This window comes from Chionomys nivalis, chromosome 6, assembly GCF_950005125.1.
Source record: "Chionomys nivalis chromosome 6, mChiNiv1.1, whole genome shotgun sequence".
In the NCBI taxonomy this organism is placed as follows: domain Eukaryota; kingdom Metazoa; phylum Chordata; class Mammalia; order Rodentia; family Cricetidae; genus Chionomys; species Chionomys nivalis.
In genome coordinates this window covers 33554795-33565718 of record NC_080091.1, presented here as the reverse complement: position 1 = coordinate 33565718, position 10924 = coordinate 33554795, and the positions used below count along the sequence as shown (strand labels likewise).

The 10924-nt window shown below is 43.7% G+C and overlaps 1 protein-coding gene across 1 annotated transcript; it reads left to right on the top strand.

The window, feature by feature from the left end:
• The first annotated feature begins 873 nt into the window (after positions 1 to 873).
• On the top strand, positions 874 to 1375 carry LOC130876596 (protein BEX4-like). Its single transcript, XM_057773212.1, has one exon. The coding sequence runs from the start codon at positions 1016 to 1018 to the stop codon at positions 1373 to 1375; it is 360 nt and encodes a 119-aa protein (XP_057629195.1). The 5' UTR covers positions 874 to 1015.
• Positions 1376 to 10924: the final 9549 nt, after the last annotated feature.

Here is a 10924-nt window from a genome sequence, read left to right as displayed (position 1 = left end):
CCCTGCCACCGCCTCCCATTTCCCTCCCCCTCCCCCAATCAAGTCCCGCTCCCTCGTCAGTCCTAAGAACAATCAAGGTTACCTGCCCTTTGGGAAGTCCAAGGACCTCCCACCTCCATCCAGGTCTAGTAAGGTGAGCATCCAACCAGCCTATGCTCCCACAAAGCCAGTACGTGCAGTAGGATCAAAAATCCAGTGCCATTGTTCTTGACTTCTCAGTAGTCCTCATTGTCCGCTATGTTCAGCGAGTCCGGTTTTATCCCATGCTTTTTCAGACCCAGGCCAGCTGGCCTTGGTGAGTTCCTGATAGAACATCCCCATTGTCTCAGTATCCTTCTGGAGTCTTTGATGGAGTTGAAGAATAAATAGATAGTTATAGTTTTCCTTAGTTATGATAAAAGATAAAATGGATATAAATATTGTAACTGTAATTCTTGCTTGATAACTGTTTTGCTATGTGTAATCTTACTATGTTAAAGTGAAAGCCTTTCTTGTTTGTTTAAACAGAAAAAGGGGAAATGATGGAGGTGGGTCTTGTATTAATCTGTTGCTTTCATTGGTTAATTAATAAAGAAACTGCCTAGGCCCATTTGATAGGCCAACCCTTAGGTGGGTGGAGTAAACAGAACAGAATGCTGGGAGAAAGAAGCTGAGTCAGGGAGTTGCTATGATTCTCCCATTCCAGACTGACGCAGGTTAAGATCTTTCCTGGTAAGCCAGCTCGTGGTGCTATATAGAATATTAGAAATGGGTTAGATCAATATGTAAGAGCTAGCCAATAAGAGGCTGGAGCTAATGGGCCAAGCAGTGTTTAAAAGAATACAGTTTCGACTCCCTCCAGCCCGCCATCCCGGCCAGGCACCTGTTCCCGGTCTCGCAGCTGCTGGTGCAGAGCGCGGGTCCAGACAGCGCGGACAGCAGGAGCAGGAGGAGCAGGTCCCAGGAGTCCAGCTTCGCTGCGCACCTGGTGGTGAGCATCGCCCCCCAGGAGAAGGCAAAGATAGGCCCAGGAATCATGGCGTCCAAAGAGCAACAGGTCTTAAAAGATCTCGCTGTGCAGAACGATGAAAGAGACCACGCAGAAAGGAAGGCCTCCAAGCAACATGAAGAAGAATTGCAGCTCTTGGAAGAGGTTAAAAACAAGAAGTCCGGGGGAAATGTCAGAATGGGACTAGTCAGGCGACTTGTGCCTAATTTTCGATGGGCCATACCAAATAGACGTGTTGAGCACAATGAAGGGGGAGAGGATGCTGGGAAGTTTGTAGGACAGGTGATGGAAATCAAGAGAAAGACTAGGGAGCAAGAGATGAGGCCTTACGGGCGTTTCCAAACACCAGAACCTGACAATCACTATGACTTTTGCCTCATACCTTAAAATCGCAGTTTTTCACCGAACTATTAAATTGGCCTCTGTTTTACAAGCTGGTATTTAGTGAGGTACTTTTTCTGTAAACTTTCACTGTTTCCACCCAACTGTTTCTATCTACGTAAACATGCTTTATTGTTGCATCTAATTCTAAACATTCCTATCAGCATGACAATTTAATGCGGTTTAAAAGGAAATCTTTTTTCATGAATTGAAACTAATAAAGCAATTTAAAAGGCAAAAAAAAAAAAAAAAAAGAATACCGTTTCCATGTAATTATTTCGGGGCATAAGCTAGCCATGCGGGCGGCTGGGTGCCGGGGACGCAGCCCTGCCGCTCTTATTACAACAGAGTCTAAGACAAAAAGGCAACCCACTGACTGGGAGAAGATCTTCACCAATGACAACGGTCTGATCTCCAAAATATATAGAGAACTCAAGAAAGTAGAACGTAAAGGGCTAATCAACCCAATTAAAAAATGGGGCACTGAGGTGAACAGAGAATTCTCAACAGAAGAAGTTCGAATGGCCAAAAGACATTTAAGGTCATGCTCAACTTCCTTAGCGATCAGGGAAATGCAAATCAAGACAACTTTAAGATACCATCTTACACCTGTCAGAATGGCTAAAATCAAAAACACCAAGGAATTCTATTATGCAGGAAAGAATCTTGCTGGGAAGGAATGGCCAAGGTTTAGTGGATCGTTGGCTGCACTGCGTATTTGTTCTGGATGGTTTATTAACCTTCAATAGCTGTCACACAGCCCAGACTTGGACACTTTGTGTGACAGGCCATTCCCTTCTCTTAAGAAGCCATCCACATTGATATCCTCACCTCATTCTAGAAGTGCAGAGTCTACCTCATGGTAAGGAGCCTTGGGGTTGGCACCATGAGCTCTTTTAAGGAGCTCTGTTCCCCAACCTAAGCTTGTACAGTCTGCAAGTCAGACCTCTATCTCCTGATCTCTCGCTTGCCTATGACATCAATATGCTTAGTCAGCAATGGACCTCCAGGGAGATACGTTTCCCTGAGTGTGTGCCCCTAAATGGTTCTTATTGCTTAACCCTGGGCCTTTGAGGCACCTCAGGATCAGGCAGAGTGCCTGCTTTGATGGGCCAAATTTAGTTCTAGTTTTGTGTTGCCCTAGTAATGAATCTCTCTGCGGTCCACCCTCCTCCACAGCCTGCGGCACCTCAGTAAGCAAACAACTGTCTCCCCCAGGAAGACTCGACACCACGATGTCTTTGTGACGGCCCTGAAAACAAGGCCAGCTTCTGCTCTTGAGGCCATTGTTGTTATTTCCCTTCCTTCTGCGAGTTTTATTTTTTTCCCACATTGCCCATTTTCCTATGGTTCTTCCCACCCCACATCCTCAGTATGCCCTAACTCAACCCAGCACACGTCTCCCTGGGGACATCTGGCTGCTCTGCAGAGCAGGCTGCTGGGTTTGGTGCCTCACTTTTCCCAAACACACAGCAGTGTGTCCAATTGGCATTTCCCCTTTACTCGCAATGTCTTCATCATTTTTTCCACATGCCACACCCACCAGCAGACTGGAATGTATGTATCTTGGGGCGCTTAGCATTGTAAACCTCTAGGCCTGTGGCAGTTCAGTGTTTATACTTGCTTGGAAAGAATCCCATTTTTTTTAATGGAAAAACTATAAGTCCATGAATAGACCATAAACCACATTCCCCATTCCATCATGCCTTTCAAGAAAATACTGTATTGACATAAATGTTAAACTATTAGAGACTGGTACCTTAGGTAGAAATAAATTTTTATTTTATTTTATTTTGTTTTTGTCTAAAAAGTCCAAGCAAGTCCTAATTTCATGGTCACTAGTATGGCTTTATTTTCTACTTAAAGAAGTCCAGATTTTCTTGGGTATTTTCATGATATACAAAACTCAAATTTTCTCAAATAACCCTGTTGCTAAACAAAGATTGTCATGATTTGCTTTTAAGGCATTTCCTAAATGTATTAATTTCTTTTATTAAAAAATCACACACACATTAAAGAAAAGCACACGGTTATTTCATATGAGTATAAGAATATAATATAATATAAGTTATTTCATATAAGTATTAAAGAAATGTGTGCAGTATAACAAAGAAGCTATGATAACACCCTCAATCTCTTAGCCAAGAATGGGGCTGGGAGCAAGGTCTCCATTGGTGGGGACAAGAAAGCCCAAACTAACTGAAAGGCCAGTGTGTGTGTGTGTGTGTGTGTGTGTGTTTCATAAGGCTTAGTTCAATATCCTTTTTAAAAGATTTACATTATACCTGTCCTTTGTTGTTAGAAAGATAAAGAGAATAACTCCGTAGCAGTGGATGGGAAGTCTAAAAGTAGCATCCACAAGGGAGTGGAGGGGACCAAAGAGCAGAGAGCAGCCAAGAACATGGGCCAGAAGCTCCAGTGGAGGCGAAAGGGTAGACCAAGCACACTGTGACCAAGTGCACACCCCATCATGTTTGAGAAGCCAGGGCTACTCAGCACATCCCGAGGATACAAGAGAGGAAAAAGCAAGGTTAGTCTGGGCAGTAAGTATCCTACGATTGAAGGTGGGACTTCCATGTGCACAACGAGTTGTAAAGTGAGAGAAGCTTCTCCAGCTACCCTACTTCTCATCTGGGTTCGTATTCTTCCTGGCCTTTTTTCTCTTCCTTATTCCTCCTCCTCTTCTCCCTCTATTCCCCTCCTCTCTTTCCTCCTTCCTTTTCTTCCCTTTCTTTTACCTTTAAAGTGTTTGGCCCAGGAATAACCAGGGAGAAGCAAGCTACACGATAGTGGGAGCTAACATCAGCACCTCCCCACACCTCATCTTTTCCTACATTCTGTAGCTCAGAGTCTGGCTCTCCAGCGTGGCCAGCTGCAGGCATTTCCTAGCCTGACCAGGGTTATTTTAAGTTGACTAAAGGTCTTTTGGTGCACTGTAATGCTCCAGAGAGCACACACGAATTCCATTTTGGTGTCCTGAGGAAGTTCTGATATGATCAAGTCATAGGGAAGGTAATTTCCTGAGCTCTGTGTGCAGAAAATCCTTCAACAATTGACACTGTGTGGTCTGGGCTGCATGCTTTAGGTGTTGGTTGTGTCATTCCTGTCATGGACTAAGGGAGTCCTGTTTGTCTCCTGTGTCACCAGCTTCTCCGTCCCTGGCCCTCCACTTGGAAAGGTAGCTTCGGATTAATGAAAATGAATCCATTTTCCCAGGGGAAGAGTCTGAATATCAAAACTCTGGGTGATGATGGCTGCTGTCCTCTCTCTCTCTCTCTCTCTCTCTCTCTCTCTCTCTCTCTCTCTGTGTGTGTGTGTGTCTCTCTCTGTCTCTCTCTGTCTCTCTCTCTCTCTCTCTCTCTCCCTCTCCCTCTCTTCCTCCCCCGCCCCACCATTTCAAGACAATTTTCCAACATGCATTTTTCCCAAGGATTTCTGGATAGTGGCTTTGAAATGCAGCCAATGGCGCATTTCACACCCAGCAATGGCCCAGGACGCTTCCTGACTTCTTAAAACATTAAATGCTCCCTGGCCTTATACATGTGCAGCTAGGTAAAATCTGAGGGTGACTGTAGTGTGTCCAAGGATATGCGATCCCAGTGATCAGCTAGAGAAACAGAGGTGGAAATCAAAGGAAAGACAAGAGGGAAGGCCATTGGGAAAAAGGGGAAAGTTAGAAGCTGGGTAGACAACAGCATGAATGAAAGTCAAGGTAGTCAGTGAAGTCACAATTGCTAGGAAGAAAGCTGCCACCATGCTGTTGCCTGGTAAGGCGGCCTAAGGAAGAACACCCTGTTCTCTGGTGTAGTCAGACTTCCTGGGCAAGAGTTTGGAGTGTCTTTCTCATCTCAGAGATGGTCGATCACTCCCGTTAACCAAATCGGGAGAGCTCTCTCGCTGCTTCTACTTGGCTCCTCCACAGCAGATTCTGATAGCCCTCAATCTTCATCTCAAGACAACCACGGGTGAATGTTAATTAATGGAAATAACGCTTCAGAAAGGTCATGGGCAATTAAGGCTGCTCACGGTACTGTCGAGCAGAGAAGACTGGCGCAATTGGCTGTAGCTGGGGTGTGCTAATATTAATGATGAGACCAGGTCGGGGAGCTAGAAGTGCAGGGTGACCGCAGCATTTGCTCAGGAAGGCTCAACTGGGCTCCCTAGAGTTTCTGGTCCCTATACAAACCTAGAGCATCTGGGTGACATTTGAGCCTGGCTGTGTGCTTATTAAACATACCTGCCCTATCCATCCAGATTGGCTTACAAGCATGGCGGGTTCTCGGAAGCCCACACCCTCCTTGAGTCACACATGGGCACCAGGAAAGGGCACCATGGGATGCGCTCCTAGGGCAACTCTGCCCTGTTGGCCCGGCGTCTATGAATAGCTGAGCACACAAGGAAAAGCGTCTATTTTTCAGAAATGACCGTTGGTGGCAAGCAGGAAACATCTGTCTATAGCTTTAACTATTAGGTGATGAGGTCCCAGAACCCGTGGCCTTAGGAACAGATTCAGGCAGAGTGTCACAGAGGCATGCCCTCTGAGCGCACCTGGTGGTTTAGCCACACAGCACAAGCCTGCATGGTGTGGAGAGGCTGGTACTGCACGAGGCTGGAGGAAACATCAGATGAGGGATCTCTCTTAGATCTCTCCCTAAACTAAATATGTTCATAATATGTATAAGGTTACAGCTAGACACAGGCAGCCCATAAGGTCCCTCAGGTGCTGCCGGGAACTGACTTGATCTTCACAACCTAGACAATAAGGATGACTGTGCCTATGTCCATCTTTAACGAGATGTAGGTGTTGGAGAACTCATTTTGCTCTGGACACCAAAGGAAAATGTGCTGCTCTAGACTCCCTGCTGCTCAACACTGTGCCAGTGAGCATGCAGGCTGCATGGGGAAACGCAGGCTGCCTGAGCTGTAATGGTTACTAACAGTAGGACTTATCCCCTGCCCAGGGAAGCTGAGGGCATTGCTGTTGTGTTCTGGTTTTATTTATCTATTTATTCATTCATTTATAAAAATTGGCTTTTATAAAGAATCTTTCCAAAAAAAGGAAAAGGATAAATCTTCAGTTAGGCTGTCTGCTTAGGATTCATACACACATAAGAAGAGAGAGAGAAGCATACACATATATGTAATGATACTTTGTTTGTGCTATAACATATAAAGCTTGGCCAAGAATCAGAGTGTGGAGCGAGCCACTAGTTAGCCAGGCAGTGGTGGCACACACTTTTAAACCCAGCACTCAGGAGGCAAAGGCAGATAGATCTCTGTGAGTTCAAGGCCTCCCTGTGGTACACGAGATTGATCCTGTCTCATCCCGCCTTATATTCCTCTCTAGTGTTGGGATTAAAGATTTGCACCACCACCACGTGGCCTCTATGGCTAACTAGTGTGACTGCTGGGATTAAAGGTGTGTGCCACCACTGCCTGGGTTGTGCTGCTGACTAGTGTGGCTAGTTTTGCATTCTGATCTTCAGGCAAGCTTTATTCCTTAGACCATAAACAAAATATTACTATAGAACCCTCCCCCCCCTCTCTCTCTCTCACACACACACTCACATGCATACACTCCATCAGAAGTATTTATGAATCTTTCCACTCTCGCCTTTTTATAAAAGAAAAGGGGAAGGCAGCTAGGGGAGCTGCTTACCTGGTGTCCTGTTTACCTAGTGTGTGTAAAGACCTAAAATTGATCCCCAGTATCACATAAGAACAGGTTACTATGGCAGTATACCGCTAAAATCCCAGCACTCAGGAGGTGGAAGCAGGAGAATCAGAAGTTCAAAATCTTTCTTGGTTACTGTACTGGCTGGTTTGAGGTATCAACTTGACATAAGCTAGAGTCATCGGAGAAGAAGGAGCCTTAGTTTAAAAAATGACTCCATGAGATCCAACTGTAAGTCATTTGCTCAATTAGTGATCAATGGTGGGGGACCCAGCCCATGGTGGGTGGTGCCATCCCTGGTCTGGTGGTCCTGGGTTCTATAAGAAAGCAGGCTGAGCAAGCCATGGAAAGCAAGCCAGTAAGCAGCGCCCCTCTATAGCCTCTGCATCTGCTCCTGCCTCCAGCATCCTGCCCTTTTTGAGTTTTTGTCTGTACTTCCTTCAGTGATAAATAGAAATGTGGAAGTGTAAGCCAAATAGACCCTTTCCTCCCCAACTTGCTTTTGGGTCATGGTGCTTCATCACAGCAATAGAAACCCTAATTAAGAGAGTTACATAATAAATTGTAACTCAGCCTGGGCTACATGAGACGTTATCAGAAAAGAGAGGGGAGGGAGTCATACCCATCAGATTTTGGCATAACCAAGTCTGTTCAATGGTGCGTTTCTGATGGTGCAAGTGCTTTGCGAGATGGTCTAGAGCCTGAGTCTGCCACCAGATTCCATGACTCCAATACAGAGGATTACAATGGACTCATCATTCCCTAGTACTTTTTCCACTTCACACCGACTCTACATGCCTCAGCAGATGCAGACACTCAGGACCTGGGAATCTAAGCAAAGGCTACAGAATCAAGAAGTAACTGAAGAGAATTTGCAATAGGGACTGGCATGAAGCTCACATATGTTGATAGTAGTATCAAGACTACAGTCTCAGTCAGCTATGATTGTGTCATGGTGGATGCACTGTTTTAAAAATGCCACTGATAAGTTTACTAAGTCCAGTGCTTTCTGGGCAACAAAATCTGGGGATACGGATGTTATGAACACAATGATTTGAGGAGTATCTTGCCATTGTATTGATTGCCCCAGAAACACACCACCGTGAGTGATTGACAGTGGGATGTGAAATAAGGGGAATGCCATCCTAAGAAGACCTGGTGTGATGGGGGAGGGGCTGATGGTGGGAAAGATACCCAGATAGACTGCAAGCAGCATGCTAATGCTGATGCCGCAGGCAGGCAGCGTTGGCTGAATCCCAACTGGCACTTGGACTGCTTACACAGAGGATACCTAGGAGGTGACCTAAGGAACTAGTGAGGAAACCACAGGGCTCACTCTTTACTCCTGTTCCTTCTGAAGCAGGAGCTACTCTTAAGGTGACTAAAACAGTGACATTCCTGGCCTCCTCTGTCCAAGACTCTGGAAGAAGGAGCTATATCATTGTCTGGAATCTGACACCATCTGTTATATGATTCTCCAAAAATATAAAAAGGAATGTTCGAAAAAAAACATAATTCATACAAAGAAAGATTTTATACACTTAATGAAACCATGTAATGATATTATAGAAGGTACATTTCTGTTGCTGTAAGATGATGTTGGCATACTGTTATTCTTCCTCAGAGTAGAGCTAAAATGTCATGAATCTCTCTCTCTCTTTCTCTCTCTCTTTCTGTGTGTGCGTGTATGTGTCTTTGTCCTGAAGATTTAGAAAAATAACCTATTATAAGTTGCCTACAAGAAGCCCATTTTAAGAATCAAGGTTAAAGGTTAAGAGATAAAGAGGGAACTTTATTCATTTAACTTTTGTTTTGAAATGAAATAAGGGAAATCAGTCATGGGATTCTGCAAAGGCTGCTGTTTGAAGTAGCCATATAGAGCTCTTTATCTACAGTGAACAGTGCAGGTGAACTGGGAAGAAAGACTGCTTATAACACAGCCACCCTTGGAGATGCATCAAAGAAACCTACTTTTCTCAATGAGTCAAAGAGGGAAATGTGTTCACTGTCTAATTAGTGTTCTATTGCTGTGATAAGATACTGTAAACAGAGGTTTTGCTGTCCTGCAGACATTTCTAAATAATCACTCAGAGGCTTAATATTAATTACAGAACGTTTGGCCTATAGTTCAGGCTTATTACTGACTAGCTCTTACATTTAAATTAACTCATTTCTATTAATATATGCATCACCACATGGCCGTGGCATTACTAGCCTGCTGGCATCTTGCTTCTTGGGCAGATGTCTAGTATCTCCCTCAACTCCACTCTTCTTTCTCCTTGCATTCAGTTTGACTTTCCTGCCTAACTATATTATGTCTTGCCATAGGCCAAAGTGGTTTTTACTCTCAATCAATGAGAGCAACATATATCCATAGTGTACAGAAGGGTTATCCCACAGGAAGATACCATGACCACAGCAACTCTTATAAAAGAAAGCATTTATTTGGGGCTTACTTACAGTTTCAAAGGTCTCATCATGGTGGACACAAGGCAGCATTCAGGCAGACATGGTGCGGGACAGTAGTTGAGAGTTCTACATCCAGATCTGTAAGCAACAGGAAGAGAGAGACTCTGGGCTTAGACTAGGATTTCTAAAACCTCAAAACCCACCCCAAATGGCATGCTTTCTCCAACAAGACCACACTTTCTCATCCTTTCAAATAGTGCCACTCCCAGGTATTCAAATCTATGTGCCTGTAGGGGCCATTTTCTCTAAAATCCCCACATCCTCTTACTACTCAACCATTTGCTTTTCTAAAGTCTACATTGACTTCTTTCCACTCTGACAATAGCATGTTCGTATGCAACAAGAAATGAAGGTTTATTGTTCATAAAGCCTTAGTGTTAGCTGTGAGTATTGTCTATCTAACTTCTCTTATGGAGTAAAATAAATAATTTTTAAAAATAAATAAAGAACTTAGTTTAAAGGAGCACTACAGCAACGTTAGCTCCCATGCTTCAATATTAATTAAGACATGTGGCTCTAATATATACAGGCATTTCAAAGGAAAATGAAGGACTTTCATTCACTCAAAGACCTTAAAAAGTCATTATGCAACAATAAAAGCTGCCATTTTTTCCAAGAAGATTCAGCGTTTCCTAACACGTACACAAATGGTGTCAAAACATCAGGCAAACCCCAAAAAGACTACAGAAGAGATAGATTAACCATTGTTATAGCAGGGACTTCAAAGTCTCTGTCCTAAATTAGATTAATCAGACATCTGCACTGGTAAATCAATAGATATGTATATCAGCAGACAAATCTGGGCGTAGACCCTTCAACTCCCACAAAAAATAGCTCAAACTGACTACAGTGCAAAAAGCAAAAAACAGTTTGAATCTTTTGGAAGATACAGGGCTGGAAAATGAGTTTTGAGTGAAACCTGAAAACACATAATTCATGAAAGAAAAAACAATAATCAGAATCTTATGAAAATCAGATACGAGTCAGGCATGATGGTACAAACCTATAGTCCCAGCACTCAGGAAGCAGAGGTAGCATGATCAGGAGTTCAAGGCTGTCCTGGCCTGTACTGTGAGACTCTGCTCTTGAAGAATCAAGGGAAGAGAAGTTTGAACAAGAAGTTTCGGTTGTCCAAAAAAGAGATAAAATGGGTTTTTTTGTTTGTTTTTAATAAGGCATAAACTGGGAAAATTTACCAGATTTGTCTGATAAAAGATTGCAAACAAAACACACAAAGATTCTTTACAAATAACACAATAATAAAATAAGAAAGCAATTTAAATGTGAGCAAGCTCTCAGTAGCAATTTCAGAATACAGGATACACTGGAGGCAGCTAACTATATAGAAGGAGGTATAACAGCATCCAACATAACAGGACAGCCAATTAACATGAGAGCTTCCACTACGCAGT

Excerpts from the sequence above, each read along its gene's own strand:
- LOC130876596 (XM_057773212.1), top strand. The coding sequence starts at position 1,016 with ATGGCGTCCAAAGAGCAACAGGTCTTAAAAGATCTCGCTGTGCAGAAC.